Source organism: Euleptes europaea, chromosome 13 (assembly GCF_029931775.1).
Source record: "Euleptes europaea isolate rEulEur1 chromosome 13, rEulEur1.hap1, whole genome shotgun sequence".
Lineage (NCBI taxonomy): Eukaryota > Metazoa > Chordata > Lepidosauria > Squamata > Sphaerodactylidae > Euleptes > Euleptes europaea.
Genome location: NC_079324.1, coordinates 10,761,271 through 10,781,687, shown reverse-complemented (window position 1 = coordinate 10,781,687; position 20,417 = coordinate 10,761,271). Strand labels below are relative to the sequence as shown.

The 20,417-nt window shown below is 45.9% G+C and overlaps 1 protein-coding gene across 2 annotated transcripts in view; it reads right to left on the bottom strand.

The window, feature by feature from the left end:
• Positions 1–20,417, bottom strand: part of AMMECR1 (AMMECR nuclear protein 1) — a 151,073-nt gene that overhangs the window by 10,442 nt on the left and 120,214 nt on the right. For both annotated transcript variants that reach the window (XM_056859351.1, XM_056859352.1), the window contains one exon: positions 13,203–13,317. In XM_056859351.1, the coding sequence (XP_056715329.1) occupies positions 13,203–13,317 (115 nt within the window). The remainder of the gene's footprint in view (positions 1–13,202; positions 13,318–20,417) is intronic.

Sequence of the window (20,417 nt, the reverse complement as noted above, 5' to 3'; positions counted from 1 at the left end):
CTGCTGATCACCATCCCCTAAGAATTCTGCACTGTGATGGCCAAGTTAATCAATATGACTATCTGGGAGGCAGGAGCTTGCTCTGAAGAACTACAACATCGCTACTGCAAAGAGGCAGACCAACCAGGGCAAACTGTGAAATAAAGAATGCACGGCCAGGCAAGTATATTAATGTAATACCCAATGAATTATTCAACTGAAGAGTCGCTTAAGATCTGGCTCATTTAAAGCAGTTCATTTAGATTCTGGCCTGGGAAAGAGTTTTCCATCTGTGGGATTTCTACAGCTTTCCTGTCTCACTTGTCCAAAGAGTATGGCCATACGAACTACGCAATGACAGTTATGCTCTGGCAAAGTTAAAAATACAGGAAAATCTTGTACAGAGCTGTTTCCTTTCGGCACTGTTTTGTCACAGCGGTTTTCAGCCCGGATGGGGGAGCAGGCCGGACTACCGTTGAGCTCTCAAGCGGAGGGTTCTAGGAAGCCTGTCCAGATGACCTTCCGTGGTCGCTTTTCTTTCTGGGAGAGCTGTGGTGGCATTCCCGGCCAGCCCAGCAGCTCCTCTATCGAAGCCTCGTTCCTCAGCTGCGCACATCTTGTACCTGGTGTGAGCGGGAGGAGGCCGGGAAGCAGGGTGGTGCCACAGCAGGGTGGGGCGGCCACCTCCCGGCCCTATCAGAAGCCTCTAAAAGGCTCGTGTGAACCAAGACTACGGCCTCAATCCTGAAGCTCCTCAGGTCCTCAAAAGGCCTTGCTGATGGGTGGGAGGTGGCCAGGAAGTGGTGCGACACCGCCATGGGTGGCCTGGTCACCTCCCACCCACAGCAAACCTGGCAGCTGAGAAACAGGTGAATCAAAAAGGCTTCAGCAAGCCCTCCCAGCAGAAAGCCTTCAATGTGGAAGGCAACCCAGAGATGCTTCAGGGATCACTCCAGCCTGGGAGCTGACAGCTGCTGTCTGCTCCAGTCGGCCCACATATGCCCCTCATGCATAAGCCAAGGAGATGCTGTGAACACATCTTCAATAGAGCAGTGTTCTCATTATTTCCTCTAGCACTGTTTCACACAGAGCTCTTTCCAGGAATGTATTTATGGCATTATAGGAGGCATTACTGAACCTAAACGAATCCTAGCGTTTCCACTTGGCTTGCCTTTAGAATCAAGGAGGGCTAAGGGCAGGATCTGTAAATCAGCAGAAGCACTTTCCACAAGAGCAGAACTGCCACCATTGAGGACAGACAGAGGTTGCAGATCTTAACATGCTCTCTCTCTCTCTGCACGACAACTAAAAATAGCCATTTGAACGGTCAAAACAGATCTGAACAATTGACTTGTCAATATTGGTCAAGAAGTTTCAAAGCATCAACTTTATTAGAACAAAAAATATTTCAATTATCGACATTAATGGCTATGCTAATTTATATATACTGAGGGTAGCCACCCTGAGCCCGGCTTTGTCATGGGAGAGCGGGATATAAATAAAATTTATTACTACTACTACTATATAAAAACATAATTGTTTACTATCATTGAGAAAAAGTGTAATAAAGTATAACTTTTAACAATATTAACTAAGGTTTCTGTAAATTTGCATGGTTTTTTCCTTTGTCTTTTATTTCGAACACCAAAGGAAGTCTACAGCTACAACCACAGAAAAAAATGAAGACAAAGCAGCATAATGGAGATCCTGGGGCAAGCAGCATGGGAGTGGCCCTTGGGAGCAGCCTTGTCTAATGAGGACTGCTGACATTCTTGTTTGGAGACGCCTGCATTTTTAGCAGGTGGCCAGAAGGAGGTCTGCTTCCTCCACCCCCATCCTTGCCAACAAACTTCTCCAAAACAAATTTTCAAAAACATCAGCTGCCACCTCTAGAACACAATTATCTGATTCGAGGAATACTGGACAACATAATAAGTAAACATTTGGCCATATCTGACTGGTCAATCGACTTGCTTGCTGGCATTCATGACAACCCTATTGTTGCAAGAGTTTAAAAATGCTCAGTGTGCTACTTTTGGGAATGTGCCCTGAAAAACAACAACTTTTAAATGGGAACTGGATTCCTTTGATGCTAGCTATAAGGTTGCACAGAGATGTTAACGCTTGGTGGCTGTAATCTCAAAGCATGACCATGATGAAAATCAGCAGAATCAACACTTTCAGCCCATTCCTAAGGGGGTGGTGGTGGAGCCGCATAGGAACCAGTGGCAACTTGCGCCATGCAAATTGGCATGGGCGTCAGTGTAGGGTGACATATAGTGGCCCCGGGGTGCCGCACAGCAGCGTGAGACTCCTGTGCCCGCGCTGCCTCCCCGGAGGCGTATGGGTGGTGCAAATGCTCCGCCAGCGTCCTGGGAGGTTTTTCCGGGGCATTCCTAGGGGAGGAGCTGCCTTTAGGCAGCTTCCTAACCCCTTTCAGCCCCTAAAAGCGTCATCTGGCAGCCGGCAAGATACACCTGCAAAATCGTGGCATGGTCCTGTGGAACTCTATGGGGAGTTCCACCGGGTTTTTGAAATAAAGTCTTTCTTTTTCTGTGCCTCCTCCAGCTGCCAGAGAATCCCCCCCCCCACTCAGGAATGGGCTCTTAGCTACAGTACTAGTCATGAAGGTGTCTAAATCATGTGCTAGAAACCTAGCAGGCCTGATACCCCTATAAATGAATCAGTGAGTGGAGTCCAAACACCTGTCAATAAAATGCTAAATCGCTCTGAATAAGACACCTCTACTGAAATTACTGAATGAATTATATCTACCCCTGGGATAGGTGCATATGCCAATATACAAGAAAAGAGTTTAACCACATTGTCACACATTTATCTGTAAGACCAGAAGGCTGATGAAGAGAGGCCCTTTTCAGCTGTGGCACCCCGGTTTTGGAATTCCCTCCAAACTTAGGACTGACAGGAATTTAACCACTGATGTCTGTGGTTCCACTGACTTCCACATTGTTCTACCTCTAGTTTTAGTATTTTATTGTTGTAACAGATTGTCAGGGAATTGTGCTCACCCACAATTCCTTGTATGATCAATTCTTTGGTTCAGGCCTGAATTCAGGCCTGCTTGGTTTCTATTCCAGAAAGCTTTGGTATGCAAGGGGTGTTTGTGAAGTCCTGAGAATGCTTCACCCCTCTGAGATAACCTCCAGCTGGGAGGAAGGCAAAACCATCCTTCTTTCCGGCTTCAAGGCCGGAGAGCAATTAAGGGGTGATGGATGGACGGCTGCCATTCGGCACAATCACATTCCAAGAGGAAAGTGTAAAGTGCTTGCTCAGCAAAATGAGCACCACCTGGCCATAGCCGTGGTGGAGTCAGATTGGCTAATGCCCCAATCTGGGTCCCCAAGGATAACAACTCGTGTCTTTTGGCTAGTGGTTGTGTAGTTCTCAGCGTGCTAACCCGCACAGAGATCTATCACCATGTTCCCTTTACTCTCCAGGAAGGACTGTGATCGCTCTGTACTCTGGATGTGATTCTGAATGCTGAGACTGGTGAAACCCATGGGGATGGGAAGTAAACTGTTAACTTGTTTTGTGTACCAAAAACTCTGCTATGCCAAACTCCTACTGTGTAGTCAGATATTTGCTTTAGCTTTCTTGTTTTATTTTGCTATGCTTATGTACATGTTTAACTGGAACCTAGTACGAACCTTAATAAATTGCTAAACCATAATTCCTGACTGGCTTCTTAACTTCAAGGGCTTCAAGCTAGTGGGCCTGTGTTAAAACGACATGCTTACTTAATCAGACTTCTGTGTTTGCAGCCCACCTTGCAGGTGTGTTTCCTTGCAGGGTCGGTCTCTTCGGTTGTGCAACCGTGAAGGGGGCAGACTGGGGTGCTCCTCACAAGAGTGGTGGCAGCTACCAAGCAAGCTGAGCGACCTTGGCTCGGGGTTTGTGTTAAAACTGGTTGCCTGCCTTCTGAAATAACCACAAGGTGCTCCTTGGGGCTGTGGCTCTGAGGCGGCATTCTTTGACACAGATCTATTCACATTGATGATATTAATTATTGCATACTTTTAAGGTTCACCACCATGTACATTTGGTAATGAAAGGTGGGGTACAAATCCACCAAAAACAAACAAATAAACACATGAGAGATTACCAAGGGTTTCATTCTATATGTTCTCAAACATAAAATGAATGTGTATGAGCTAAATATGCTAATTAGTTCAAGCAAGTACAATAAAAAAGCATCAAATTACTTTTCTGGAAACCTGACTGGTCCATCTAATGCAGGGATCGCCCAGTTTTGATACTGTTTTGCTTTCATGGAATGGCTTTTGAAAAGACTCCCGTAGAGGCATGTCTCATGAACTTGCTGTAATAGGAAACCAGCTCACAGCATACATGCTAAAAGAGGCAGATGGGCTCTGCGCCATTCTGATGATTGTTACCGTGTATCTATCCATCTACTAGAGCTTTTCCAAAAGCTATCTCGGGATGCCAAAATCCTATGCACCAACTGGCTCCGTTTTAGTCCTATTTGCTTCAACTCTCGCCCCACTCCCATCCTTGAGTCACCTCTCAAGAATCATAACACAACAGAGGAATATCTGGATCTGAATACAGATTTAGCTGGGTAGCTGTGTTGGTCTCCAATAGAACAGCAAGATCCAAGTCCAACAGCACCTTTAAGGCCAACTAGATTTCCAGGGTATATATAAGCTTTCAAGAGTCAAAGCTCTATATCTGACAAAGGGAGCGTTGACTCTTGAAAGCGTTGACCCTGGAAATCCAGTTGGCCTTTAAAGGTGCTGAATATACAGCTCTTCTTTTCTGTGTCTATTTAGACCCCAAGGGACAAACTAAACATTATATGGGAGATGCATGATTGGATCTGCATCAAGAGAAGCTGAATTCTGCACACAGTATGCAAACACAACCAAATTAACTTGTTGTTAATACTGCTTCCGCTAGTCACAGGGTGGTCGCAGAGTATGGTTGCCAAGTCCTCTTCCCTGGCCACCAGCAGTGGATAGAGTTGTCAGAGCCAGGTTGGGAAACTCCTAGAGATTTGAGGATGGAGCCTGGGGAGGACAGGGACTTCAGTGGGGTATAATGCCATAGCATGCATTTCCTCCAGGGGAATTGATCTCTGTGGTCTGGAGATTAGCTGTAATTCCAGGGGATCCCCAGGTCCCACCTGGAGGCTGGCATCCCTAACATGGAAAGCTACACAGAGAGCTCTGAACTTCCCAGACTCCTACCACTGCAAATCCTGTTGACTCCCTTGACCTCCTCTTGACACACCCATACCTCCACCGACTCCCAGTTTTTTATCGGGCTTGGTTCACAAATTTCCTGGTCTTCCTTACAAGCTGCAAAGGTTTGCTTGAATCAAACTAACTAACCTTCAAATCTATGAAGGCTAACATTCTCAGGGTGTTGAATTCTTCATTTAAACACAAAATTCTGCACCTCTGTATCACTAGACATTGTATTCTTTTAACATATCTCCCCCCTCAAAATTTTATTTTCTCTTATTATTTATATACATAAAACCTCCCAAACAACTGCATCTAACATTACGAAATTTGAAAACCAAATATAAAAACCAAAACAAAAATAGATACATCAAATATAATTCAGATTTCCATTTCTACTATTTCTTTCAGTTTAACCTTTTACTAGTACTGGGCAAACAGATACCACCCTTGCCTCAAGCAGGTCCCTGGAGAAATTTTGGAATAAATATTTTTCTCTCTCTAAATATTACATATTCTCCAATATTTTGCTTCCACAATGGTTTACTTGTAGCTTGTTAAGCATATATTTCCAGCCTCTACATTCCCACATAGCTACTGATGGCAACTGCTACAAATTGTCAACTACCTATGCAGTGCTTTCATTCTGACTTTCAGATATCCTAGTAGCATCAAAAGAGGGCCCAAAGGAATCACATATCCCAGAATTTTCCTTATTATTATTTGTTTCCAATAGACCTGCATTACGTTGAACTTTCAGTATATTCCTGTCTCTTTCTCATAGCGTCAACAAAGATCACTCACATTTTAAAGCATATTTTACATTTTTCTGGTATATAATATCATCTGTATAATATCTTGATAAGTCTCCTAAGAAGCCATATATATTAGATGTTTAAGAGAAATGCATCTCTCTCTCCCCCAATCAAAATTTGAAACCTGAGTCTGTAAATCTCATTCCCATTTGGATTCATATTTTCTAGTTCCTTCAATACTGCGTAGATTCTGGACAATAAACCTTGAGTAGAAGGAGGATCTTGTATTATCTGTTCAAAAGAAGTCAGATTCCTAGACAGATTATATGAAGTTGCTGAGGGGAAGTTATTGTATCCAACTTTTAATGTGCAAGCACTGAAAAACAAAGCTTTTGAAGGTCAATTCTAGGACGTAACTGTGAAAAATAAAATCTGGCCATCTTTTACATCACCTCTGGCCGATCTAATTAGTACTTAATTAAATATCAAGTCAGCCTGATGCTCTGGCTTCTTTAAAATCATGATCAGACAGTAGATATCAAGGGAGATATATCAGGCATTATTTTCTGTACTTATCCCAAATTGAGCATAAATTTTTGCTGTCAAGTCACAGCTGACTCATAGTGACCCCCTAGGGTTTTCAAGGGAAAGAGATGTTTGGAGGTGGTCTGCCATTGCCCGCCTCTGCATCATGATCCTGGTATTGCTTGGAGGTCTCCCATCCAAAACAGCTGAACAATGGTATCTGTTAAAATTAGGAACAGCTAAACTCCAGTTTTAAATTACTGTAAAATATCTGTTTTAATCTGAGGTTGTTGGTAAACTCATATACACCGAGTGCATACAGGTTGGATTTTATTTATCATGAGATTTGGAATAATTAGAGGAATTGCTAAGAAGAGCCACCATTTTAACTACTGTGATCCTTCCCTTCCAAAAGTGTTACAATTTAGACCATCTTCCCAGATCTGTTCCCTGGTGGTTCATCTTGTACACTTTTACCCCAGGTAGGAAGAGTTCTGCTTTCCTCAATCATTTAGATTCCTTCTGAAAAACATTTAAGGACATAAGAAAAGCCCTCTTGGATCAGACCAAAGTTCTATCTAGTCCAGCATCCCGGTTCTCTCAGTGGCTGACCAGATACCTCCAAGAATCCCACGGTGTAAGGAAACAAAGACAACAGCATCCTCCTGCTGCGGCCTCTGTCCCCAGCATCTGGTATTCAGAGATAAACTGCCTGTGAACATCAAGGTTTTGTTTAGCCATGATAGAACTATCCCCATGAATTTGTCTAGCCTACTTTTAAAGCTTGTGAACTAGCAGCCAAGATTAAGAACCGAGTGTGTAATTCAATACAGATCTAGTACAAAAACTAAAGTATGACCACTGCTAATTGCTGGGATACAATTTAGCAGTTTATGGATTGAAAGGCTGACTGACTCTCCCTTGGCAAAATCTAATATTGCACAGTGACTTTCTGAGAGTCTAAATAAATGGTGGCTTTCTGTAATTAAATCCATGTCAACATCTTGATGCTTCCATCAAACTGTCTGCACTGCTTTGTGATAAGAAAAATATTTGTGACAATTAATTAAAGGGGAAATGGAAGCAATTCAGGGAAAGATGGAGCAGTACAATCAACATGGTTCTTGCCAACATTTCATACAATGCATCAATTGCTTAAATTCATCTTTCTAATATATTGACCTAGACAGGAGGCAGCAATTCACTGGTTTCAGATCTAGGCCCAGCAAAAATCTTCTATCCCTAGGAGTTTAGGTTTTCCCAAGATACGTCTCGGCAGCCAAGCAAAACCTGAGGTACAGATACTCAGCTACATAGTCAGCTAAGTAAATACAGTTGTCCCAATGGCACATGAAAAGATACTCTACAAGGCTATATCCTCCCAAGAACTGAAAGCAGAAAGACAAAGGAAGAAAAGCAAAAGAGGAAAGAGTTGCAGAGTCATGCTAGGAAAGAACACTTTGTATTTCAAGAAGGAACAAACTAAGGTAGAGGGGAAAGCTTTTGGTAATGCTACTAAGGGAAAGAGGGGGAAAAAACTGTATTCCCAAGGGATATAAGAAAGGCAGAGGGCTAGGGATACAAAAGCAATCTCCGAGTAAACCAGCTGCTGTGAAAAGGCAGGCTTGGAACTTAATGTATCTGTGGACCAGTTCAGATGTTAGTAAAGTGCTCTGGGCAGAGCAGGCTTTGGAATTCCACAGCCAGGTGAAGGATGTCTGACCGGGCACTTCCACAGATGGAATAGGGGCCACTGATCATCACAACATCCTCACAAAGGGGAGGCTGTATTAATGGGCTGATATACTGGGCTGCATATTAGTTTCATGTGGCCACATTCCCAGAGCCACTTAGGTTGGACTTTTCTCCTCACAATCTGAACCATCAGGGCTGCTGGCAGAGGGCAGTTTACCCTTTTCAAAATACATTTAACTTCAAGGCAACAACTGCGTTTGCTAAAGAAGCTCTCATAGCTCAGGGGCCAGGGTTATGGGGGTAAGACACTGCTAAAGATGTGCAGAAACAAAGTGCCCAGTCCTCATTAGAGTCTCCCAGGGTAGCATGAACTAATGAGTAGTGCGAGACACACAGAATCATGCTATGAATGGACAAATGAAAGGCCTCCAACTATGGTCTCTATGGTCTCATGTTACTCGGTGGCAAGTAGCTGGGAAACGTGCAAATTATATATAACAACAGGTGAAAATGGCGGCAATTTGAAAAACCATATGGGAGCTAATGGCAGCCAATTCACTCATCTCTCTATTCTTGTTTCCACACCTGAAATCTCTACAGAAAAGAGAATCTCCCACTTTGTGCAACAACTGTCAGGATACTTTCTTCAGCTGGGAGAAATATTTTAGTGGGAGGAAGTTCAATCTGTCTACATTTGAGCGCGCACACATCTGTGCGCCGGATCTTCAATCTCAGCTTGCCGTTCAAGCCATTGCAGCACGGTCAGCCATCTAAGCGTCTTTAATTTGGAATTTGTTTGCATTCATCAGCAAATTGCTGAATTAGCTCCCACAAGATCATCAACAGCATACCTACAGAAGTAAGGTCTCCTAACCGGGCTGATGGCCTTTCGGGATGATCTGGAAATGAGCAGTTATACCAGATGGAAGACCCACATTCTCTCTTTAGGTCATATTCTAGCCATCTTGAAATGACTTTTTGCCATTCACATTGCATAACTGCAGTTCCCTTAAAAGAAACATGGATGATATAAGCTGTCTCACTGTAAGGACAAATACAGTGACGCATCATTCTTTTAAGGATTAACATTTCAGTAAAATTCATCGACTCCCTTAATATTTTATCTAAAATTACATATGCAGCCGTAACCTAAGGGGTAGAGGGGGATATACAAAATCTTTCCAAGTTCCACCAAACCCGTTCTGCTGCTTTAAAGACCCTTAGAAACATTATTTTAACAGCAAAGAATCATCCTTTGGATGAAGAGGTGGAGTGGGGTACAGCAGAAGAAGCTTCTGGGAAGGACTTGTTTGTATTCCCTCTGCCTAACTTTTGAATGCCAATCTTTCTTGAATCCCTCGCCTGCATTCCCCCACTACTGCTATTAGGAAAAAATACCTAACCAAGCTGGGGACGGGGGGACGGGGATGGACACCAAGCACTACCACTAAGTGGTAACAAAATGTTCTCATTTTTGTTACTGTTAAGAGATATGTAGATTTAATATGCAAAATTTGAGGAAATCAACATTTGCATCACATGTGCAATCTGCATAATTCATTCTACTGCAATGGACTTGTAGAATTTGGCTTCCCATTTTTTTTTCTTCTTCTAAACTCCCAGTAAATTTAGGGCAGGGCTACTCAAAATTTCTATCCCAGGGTTCCCCAAAGTGGCACCAGCCAAATGTTTTTAGAAAGTGGGCAGGACCAGGAGGGGCTTTTGCCCAGCCTGGCTTCTGACTGGCCACTGGAGATCAGATCAGCTGTGCATATTTTTAAAAAGTTGATTCAGCAGCAGCTGCCACCACAGCACAAAGATCTTCACGGTGTAACAGAAGATAAGCTGTGTGTATGCTAGAAAATATTTTAAACAATCTGTTCATTTTCAAAGGCATCCTGTTAAACAGAGCTTCTGCCTGAAATGTTGAAGAGTTACTATCAAGAGTTGTACACGATCTCACTTCTTGAAATCTCGTGACTGGCCTCTGCCCCTTCTAGTAGCCATTTTGTGACTGTGGCCCACCATCCAGTGTCAGAATTGCAAAGGCAGCAAGCTGGAAAAGATTGGGGGGGGGGCCTGTTCTACCCTATGTTTTTCTCAATAAGGTAGATGGGGGGGGGGCAGCTAATCCTTTCTTGCACCTGCCAGTTCTTCCCAACAAAAGCCCTCCCTTCTGCTTTTGTGTTACTTCTAGGAACACATTTGTGAACATGCATTTGGCAAAATAATGTGATGTTTCACCTGGACATCCTCAACTAACCACTTCCTCCAAAACCATTCAGTATCCCCCAATGGAAGAGCAGTAACATTCCAGAACCAAACAGAACATTGGTTCTCAAACTGAAGCAACTGGGGACCCCATTTTGATGTTAAAATCTTCCTGGATCCCCAATTCCCCATCCTCAGTCAGTGGTGCCTGCACATGACAGACAGCCCCCTTTGAAACAGTGTGGTAAGTTGTGCATGCCCCCCACTCCTGCATCCTTAGAGCAGTATAATGAGAACCAGATCAGTTACACTTCAAAGCAAAGTTTGAGTGGAATGTTTGCATTGTCATTATACTATCAGCTACATGTTGTCAGTCTCAACATGTAGCTGATTGTCTAGGGCCACAACTCACACGGCCATCACCCAGTTTCTGATTAATCTCACCTCTTGATTGGATGTGACTGTTTGACAGAGGCAGCAAACAACTTCCTTATTGGTGAATAACCATTAGTCAGAAGCTGGCTCAATGAAGGTGGGGAGGCCCCCCCAGAAACCTTTCAGAGAAGCTCACAGAAATGGGAAAATACAAACTAGCCCTCTGTCTTTACGAAGGCCACATGGACCCCCTGAAGTACCCTGTGGACACCCGGGGTCCCCAACCCCAGTTTGAGAAATGCTAAAATAGATAATAACTTTCCCTACAAACAAATGCACTGAATACAAGAGTAGGGATTTAGCCTGTTTTCAATTCACTAGGATTGCAAATTATATAGAAAGTTGGCTGTTCTTTACTACGCTGAACAATAATCTCTAAAGCCCCTATGTTCCCAGAGGTCCAATGTTTGTGGGGAATATTCAGCTGCTATACACACTGCAGGCATTTGGCAAAGTGTTATAAGTTACAGAGAAAGCCAAGCTTCAATACCTTAATTACAGGACCTTCTACTTATTTAAAATGTTATACGGCAGAATATAATACCTTTTTAAAATGAGAGGTGAAGCCATATTGTGACTATTCCAAAAAGCTGAAGTGTGTGTTCTGAGAAGTTAATGGCCTTAACGCAATATTGCATTGTACTCTCTCTACAACCTATAAATTGTTAGGGTAGTAAACATTGAAGAAATAGTTCTCAGTCATGTCCGTTCCCAGTTTTGCTGCTATTAATAATTCTTATTTAAATGATTTTTAGGTCTTTCGCACATTTTTATTTGAGCACAAAAAAACTGACTAAATTGCAGCTGGGAAGGCAAGAGGTCACTCACATGGAACAGCAAATTCACAGCCTGCAAAGCTTCATGCGAAAGGCCATTTACTGGTATCAACACGCAAACACTGCGATACAACTGAGCAGGACATTTCTAATTTTGTAGTTTTGGAAACAGCTCGGAGATTTCTGGAGGGATGAGAAAGCCCCATTGTCAACATACACAAAGCAGCAGACTTTTGACATTCAAAGGTCTGCTTTTTTCCCTTCAAATAGGACAACAAAGGGGGAATTGGCACCCACAGAATAAAGCTTCGAGCAATGAGAAGCCCTTGGCACTCTATATGATCCATGATGAGCCTTATTCTCCTCTGCGTTAACAACTGTCGTACAACTGCCTCTTCCCAAGGCTCATGCTGTAGAAAGGTGTCCTCATGAAAGCCACGTAAACATAATCTGTGCCCTTATCAGTGAAAGCAACTGCTAGAGAGGCTACACATTTTTAACTCGCGTGACAAGAAACCCCACCCCACTCTTAATGTTAATTTATTCAGAAACCCCAAATCCCGCATTAGGGTTCCTTGGATGAATGTCAGAGCAGGTTGCTGGAATTTATGTGGCATTCTGTGACGATCACATCGCCGCCATTGTTGCAAGAGATGCTTTCCCCCCCAGAATAGATCTTGGCACCCACTCTAAACTGCTTGTTGCAATAAGGAGATTTTAATGACGCTGACAATTGTTCTTGTCCTGCAAGCTTTCAGGCTCGCACAAAGAGCTGTGTGTGGTTTTTAACGATAACTGCTCATGTGGGTGTTGCTGTATACATAATATATACGAGTTAGAAGGGACAAAGGAGCTTTTATGTGGCTCCTGCTGCGGGACCTGCACCATTTTTGCTAACAAAGGTTTCAGATACAGTCACTCAAAGCTCTATCTCAGGCCTAGTATTCAGGCAGGGGCTATACCACATTAGAGGCAGTGGGGGTTATACCACTTCAGACTGCAGGTCGGGTCTGGCATGATGGAACAGTCCTTCATAAAAAAAGCTTTCTGTGCACAGAAGACTAGCTTAGCTAAAGCCTTCATCATGAACACTTTTATTTCTACGTGCAGGGAAATATTTTGTATGGAGGACTATTCCATTATATGAGTGCCCCCCCCCCAATACAACCTGAAGCGGCCTTGAGTACATCTGTGGAGAGGTGGCAGATAAATTTTCTTTAAACAATGAAGCAGCAAAGCACACTCAGAACCAGAAAGAGCGAAGGGAGCAGGTGTGAGTTTTGGGGTGAAGGCTGGCCAAGGGAAAGGAGTGAAATTCTGCCACAGTCAGATACAGCTTTGGGAGTTAATTGTCTGGCTGTTCTAGAAAGAGCAATACACTCCATTCCTACTCGAACTAAGCAGGGGCCTTGGAGAACCTTCCCGCTGCATTTGCGGCACAAACCCAGACCCTAATCTAAGACGAGATCCCCCAAGACACTACTGAACTCCCTGTGCTAAGCTTTCCCATCTTTCTTTTTTTGTTTGTAATGAGAATGGGCAACTGAGAAATGGGGTTCAGTGAAGCAGTGACTTGATGGAAAACATCCGAGATTCCTTACCTCCCAGTCCATGTAATCACAGACATCTTCAAAGTTAGTAAGTAGAGACACTGAGCAGAAAAGTCGTGGCAGCTCCTCCCTCGTCATTGGGGGGAATCGGCTATCTTTAAGGGCACTGGGAAAAACAAAAAGAAACAACCGTGACGTTGCAGCGTGAACCCGTAGATCGGAAGAGCTAAGAAAGGCCACAGAGGCCGCTGGGCCTCGGCAAAACACTCCCGGCAGTTCTGATACCAAAGCTGTTCTGGACTTCTTGGGCAGTCAGTTAATGGGGAAGCCAAACACACCCCAGCTCATCAAACAGCATCCTCTCCCCAACTCCACTCCTCCTGGATACAGACAGAAATCTCACCGTTACTTATGAACTGGCAGGCCAAACGGCAAGGTACCTGCTGCCAAACAAAAAAACATTGGGGGAGAAAGAAATATCTTGGTGCTCACCAAAATCCACAGTGGAACATATGTTATTTCGAGGATAAGTAAAATGTGAATTTTTTTTAAAGGTTGCTATAAAAATTGCAGTAAGCCCTGAGGGCCTTCCCAGTTATGGCTCAAACGTGGGCAGCACAAGGTTCATGACCGAGAGATGAGACTGGTGAGTTTCTGAGTTAATCCGCAGCTGTGCCACTCTCTGGCCAGGCTAGAGAACTTGTACAAAGCTCAAGGAAGAAAGGCTAAACGTCAAGTAACAGTAGAGTTTTTTTAAAGTAAAGGTGAATCGGAAAGGCTAGTGCCGGGAATATTTGGAAGATGGACGCAGCAGAAGCTAGAAGAACAGAACATTTGTAAAATAAGCACTTATCTGAGGGATAAAACTTTCCTCCCAAGAATTTTTCTTTGCGAACAGTAATGTTAAATATTCCCCAGACATTTGCTAAATAGTCCCAGATTATTTGATACCTGTATTTGAAAACCAATTACACTGCGTTTCAAAATTTGATAGTATGGCTGGCAGCACGCCATGGAATTTAGTATCTGGCAACTACCAGCTTAAGAGATGCCTGTGGTACCTGCTGTGATCTCAACTATTGTGAGAAGACTGTAAGTCTAAAGCTGTGAAATCTCAAAGGTAAAATATTCATTTAAAAATATTTAACATTCTGCTGAATGCTGGATATTTGTTTCCACCATAATCTCCCATAGATTTGGTCACAGAAATGTCAACCAAAGGAAAACAGAGTTGCACTTACCTGTAACTGCTGTTCATTGAGGTCTTCGGTGCAGACACACATATGGGACTGTGCAGGCCTGCCACCGGAAACTTTTATTAGCCTCAGGCCTCTAATTGGGGATGCCCCTCCCCCCGGCAGGCGGGCCAGCTTCCTGCCAAAACCACCATGTGCTCCTGGGCGGGGCATCCCCTCCCTCCTCAGTTCCTCGCCTGCCGCCAACCCTTACCAATCAGCGGCCAATTGGCCCCTACTTGTCACTGTGGTGAATCTTGCCATAGAACTTGATCTGTTCTTTTATCTCTTATGTTGTCTTTTTTTTTTTTTTGTAGGTCGACAGCGGGGTTGGAGGGAGGGATGTGTGTCTGCACCGAAGACCTCAATGAACAGCAGTTACAGGTAAGTGCAACTCTGTTTTCATTTTCAGTCTTCGGTGCAGCCCCACATATGGGATTTTAACAAGCTACTCACATCTGGAGGTGCGTGTCGATCTAGGAGAACAACGTCTGGAGGCCCGCCTTTCCCACTTCAGCATCCTTTCTTGCCTGCAGGTCTAAGGCGTAGTGCCTGATGAACGTGTCCTCGCTCGACCACGTCGCCGCCTTACAGATGTCACGGATAGGAACCTTTCTGTGAAGAGCAGCGGAAGAGCCCTGGGCCCTGGTGGAGTGGGCCCTGACTTGTAATGGACGTGTCTTGTTCACTTCCTTGTAAGCAGACCTTACTGTCGAAACAACCCATCTAGCTATTGACTGAGGGGATGCGGACTTCCCTTTCTTGGGGCCTTGGTAGCAAATAAAGAGAGCTTTTGATTTCCTAAAGTGCTTTGTTCTGTCGATGTAATACAAGAGGGCCCTCTTGATATCTAGAGTGTGAAGGGTCTTCTCAGCTGGTGAAGTCGGGTTTGGGAAAAAGACCGGAGTACCACATCTTGGGACATATGAAAACTGGAGACCACCTTGGGCTTAAACTTGAGGCTGGGGTGTAAGACTACCCTCTCATTATACACCTTTAGGAATGGGCTATCAACTCTAAGGGCTGCCAGTTCTCCAAACCTTCTGGTGGAAGTGACAGCTACCAGGAATGCCACTTTGGCCGAAAGCAAAGACAGATATACATGGGCCAAGGGTTCAAATGGAGGCAGCATGAGCTTGGCTAGCACCAAGGAAAGGGACCACTGTGGGATCAGCCTGGGCGTCGGAGCAAACAAGTTATTGAGCCCCTTTAGGAAGCGTTTGGACAGAGGGTGTGAGAAAGCGGTGTAACCCTCCAATCTATCATGAAAAGCTGAAATTGCAGCTAAATGTACCCGGAGGAAACTGTGAGACCTGTTTTGGTTAACTCCAGCAGGTAATCTAGAATACGGGGGAGAGGGCAAAGAAAGGGAGACAGCCCCCGTGCTTTGGACCATCTATCAAACCTCTCCCACTTTCTGTCATAAGAGTAGCGTGTGGAGGGTTTTCTGGCTTGGAGTATACCCTTTTTCACTGGGGAGGAGAGACCCACTTCCGGTTGGGCTCTATCCTCCACGCTGCTAAATGTAGTCTGTCCACATCGTGGTGACTGAGGGTGCCCAACACCAGAGCAACCCCGGATCCTTTGGGAAAGCTCTGTAGTCCCGTCCTGCCAGCTGTACCAGTTCCATGAACCAAATCTGGCGGGCCACAGGGGTGCTATTAAAATGCATGAAGTGTAGTCTGCTCTGATCTTCCCCAGAACTCTCGCCAGCGGAAAAGGGGGGAAGGCGTAAAAAAGGGTGCCCAACCAGGTAATCTGAAAGGCATCCCCTAGGGATCCCGGGTCGTTCCCTGCCAGGGAGCAAAATCTCTCTGCCTTCTTGTTCCCTCTGGTGGCAAACAGGTTGACCCTCCACTCCTGAAATATTGGATGCAGGAAAACCTCTTGGAGTTCCCACTCGTGATTTGTGAGAAACCTGCGGAAGGTGTCCGCCCACGTGTTGTGTGAAGCTTCTATGTGTATGGCCTTTAGATGAATGTCGTTTGAGAGGGCCACTTTCCAGACTCTCAAACACAGCGGGATGGAGCCGGTGCCCCCCTGCTTGTTGATGTAATACACCGTTGAGGTTTTGTCGGATTGAAGGAGAGTTCTGGACCCCCGTAGGATATCTGCAAAGGAGGTAAGTGCATAACGTACAGCCCGTAACTCCAACATATTGATATGCAAGGATAACTCCTTGGTCTCCCATCTGCCCTGTATTGACATACCCTCACAGTGGCCACCCCACCCCTCCAGGGAGGCGTCTGTAGTGAGGGTGAACCTAGGGTTCCAGTACCTGAAACGCATACCCAGTAGGAGGTTGGACTCTGAGAGCCACCACTGACTGCCGAGAGTAGTCAAATGATTAAAGAAACCAATTCTGAAGCCCCCTCATCTGTAATCTAGCGAAGGGGGTGACAGCTGTCGTGGAGGCCATAAGGCCTAACAACCTCTGGATGGAGATGACTGGTTGATGTCTACACCGTATGAAATGTTCAATCATGCGTCTGATTGCTTTTCTGGGGGAGGAAAGCCTTCCCCTTATTGGAATCCAGAATTGCCCCTATAAACTGAGCCTTCAGGGAAGGTGTCAGCTTAGACTTTGTGAGGTTGACCATGAGGCCCAGCTTTTCACATGTGGACAGCACTAGCTCAAGATGGGAAGACAGTGTAGCTGGACTGTCGGCTGTGACGAACCAGTCATCTAGATACGGAAATATGCTACACCCCTTACTCCTGAAGTATGACATGACTACAGCCATACACTTTGTAAAGACTTGCGGGGCTGTAGCGAGACCGAAGGGAAGGACCGTATAGTGAAAAACCTCTTCCCCATAATGGAACATAAGGTACTTTCTGTGAGTGGGGTGTATGGACACATGAAAGTATGCGTCTTTAAGGTCTAATACTGCAAACCACGTATTGGGGGTAATGAGTTCCATCACAGAAGGTAACGAAACCATACGGAACTTTGAAATCCGTAAACATTTATTAAGGACTCTCAGGTCAATAATGGGTCTGGAGCCCCCATCCCTTTTCTCCACCATAAAAATGCTGGAGAAAAAACCAAAACAAGTTGGGGAAGCTCTTTCAACAGCGCCCTTCAGCAAGAGCTCTTGCAACTAGGGAGCAAACTCTGGGAAGGGGTTGTCCTGTGCCAAACTAGCGGGAAAACATCTGGGCTGAGCCTTGAATTCCAGGCAGTAGCCCTCCAAAACGACTCTAAGAACCCAAGAGTCTGAACAAATACAACGCCAAACTTCAGCAAATCTGGCCAGTCTCTCTAGGAAAGGAAATTCCTCTTGAGTGGCTTGCTCCGACAGTCAGAATCTCTGGGCGGGCTGCCTTTGATCCTTGTGCTGGGGGCTATTGGTGGGCCTTTGCTTATAATTAGGCTTGCACTGCCCTGGTTGGTTTGGTAGTTGGTGAAACTTCCCTTGTGGAGGATACGGCTGGTACCTCTGGTGCCGTTGGCCTCTGTAAAAGGGTGCCCCGAAGCTCTGGTGGCGGGGTTGGAACCTCTCTCTTTGGGTGGGAAAAGAGGGGGTGATGCCAAGTGATTTTGCTGTCTGGCGATCTTTCTTGATATTTGTCAAGAATTCGGTTGTGCCTGACGAGAAGAGTGTATCGCCCTCAAATGGAAGGTCCTCGATTTGGGCTCTTGTGTCTAGAGGATGAGCAGTGGTGCGTAACCAGGAGTGGCGTCTCAAGGTGACTGCCGTGGCCATGGACCTGGCCGCAATCTCTGCGGCATGCTTGCCTGCACTGATTTCCTGCTTGGACAAACGGGTTGCCTCTGCTTGAATTAGTTTCATGGCGGCCTTAGACTCTTCAGGTAACAGATCCAGATGGGGAGTGGCTTTTTCCCAGAGGAAAAGTTGGTAGCCTCCCATGATTGTCTGGTAGTTGGCAATATGAAAGCTTAAAGCCGAGGAAGTATACGCTCTCCGGCCCAGGTGGTCCATTCTCCTGCTCTCTTTATCTGCAGGGGTGGAGTGCTGGCCTTGTCTTTGCCTGGCCTGCATTTCCCCCATAACTATAGATGATGGGGGAGGGTGGACTGTCAGGAACTCTGCCGAGTCCGGTTTGACTCTATAGAGATTCACGATCTTAGTCGATGGTGGGACGGAAGCTGGTTTTTTCCATACTGATTTGGTAACGTTGGTTAGGCCCTCAAGAATAGGGAAGGCTGCAATGCCTGGAGAGTCAGGTTACAGACAACTGAGGATCTTGTCCTTGGGCTTGTTGTCTGAGGTGGTGATATTTATGTCCAATGCCTTTGCCATCCAGATCATTTGTTCAGTCCTCAGCCTTAAATCTTCTGAGGGGGAGACTGCCTTGGTATCCCCTACTAACTCGTCAGGGGAAGGTTCTGAGACGCCCTCTGAGCTGTCCACTGAGGCCCGTGCCTCTGAATCTTCAGGCTCTGAGTCCCCTCTAGGGCTCCGTTGGGTGAGAGGAATGAAGGGTGAAGGCACCTGTGGGGTGTTGGGAGTAAGAGACTTGCCCTGCAGGCTGATCTGTTTGAATCTGCAAAATTTGATCCAGTCTTGTACCAGTGCTGGGGAGATGGTCGGTTGTGTAGTAGGGGTCGAATACGGTTGCAGGATTCTCTTCAGATCCGAAGGGGTTGGATCTGAAGATAGATGGGGTTCTTCCAACGGATCCGGGTCCATGTCAAAGAAGCAGTGGAGTGGGGAGCCCGAGTGAAACGACGGGGTCCTCTGTACCAGGGGTGGATCCGACTCTAAGATTGTCGGATCTGAGGTCGTTAGAGCGGGCGTAGCTGATGTAGAGTGAGGTCGGCTTGAGTCGCTAGGCTTGTCTCTGTGCTTAGACTTGCTCTTGTGCTTCTTAGAGACATGCGTCAGATCTGACTTCGAGGATGGATCCGATCGTTTCGGATCCGAGCCGGCGAGATTGGGCCCGAGCAGACTGATTGTGCATCTTGCAGCTTACTGGAACCGGCAGAGGGAGATGGGCCATCAGGGCCTTCTTCCACAGCTCTGCATTCAACCAGTCGGCAAGGGCGTTACGAGCCCGGGTTGAATTTTTTTGGCATATATTGCATGCCGAAACAGTGTGTCCCTCGACCAAGCATAGTAGGCACAGATTGTGTTGGTCTGTGTGCGGAATTTTAGTTGAGCACTTGGGGCAGAGCTTAAAGGGCGTTTTGGGAGCCATACCGGCCCTCAGCACGCGGCCAAGGGAAACGAGGCACAGAAAAAACTTTTCCCTCTTCTGAAACGAGTCGACTTAGATAGAAGGAGACCGGGCTGGTCAGGAAGTCCTGAACGGCAGCCCGAAATGAAGACTCACGAAAATGAAAGTAACTCCGAAGACGATGAAATGCTCTGAGGTCTAGAAAAAGCTCCGTTCTCGGCGGCGGCAAAGAAGGAACTGAGGAAGGAAGGGATGCCCCGCCCAGGAGCACACGGTGGTTTCGGCGGGAAGCCTGCCCGCCTGCCAGGGGGAGGGGCATCCCCAATTAGAGGCCTGAGGCTAATAAAAGTTTCCGGTGGCAGGCCTGCGCGCAGACGCAGTTCCATATGTGAGGCTGCACCAAAGACTGAAAATGAACCACCAAAACTGCTTCAATCTTGGAGGAAATCAAATGCAACAAAGTTTTTACGTGAGCTGGTTCTGTCTGCGAGCACAGTCCTCCCTCCACACACACGTACAGACATGCTTCCGGCAAGAGCACTGGTGCTCAGTCAGTGGCTCAGGAAACACCTGTGGCTCTTCTGGGCACCGTTCCCCAGTGTGGCACCTGCTCCACATGCCAGGAAAGTACACAAGGTCATTGCCCTGCGTAGCTGGGTTGGGTTGGCAGGTGGTTTCTACCTTGAAACAGCTGCTGCCACAGGGAATAGATGAGAAAGCTGCAGGCCCTGTGCCAGGGATGAAATGACAGGGGGCCCATCGTGTCCAACAACTCTTTCCCGTAGCCTCTATTCTCTCCATCCCACCACCAGGCTGGCTGTTGAGGAGAGCATGCTGGGCCCAGGGAACAGCGAGTACAACCACCATGGCATCTGCCCAGAAACAG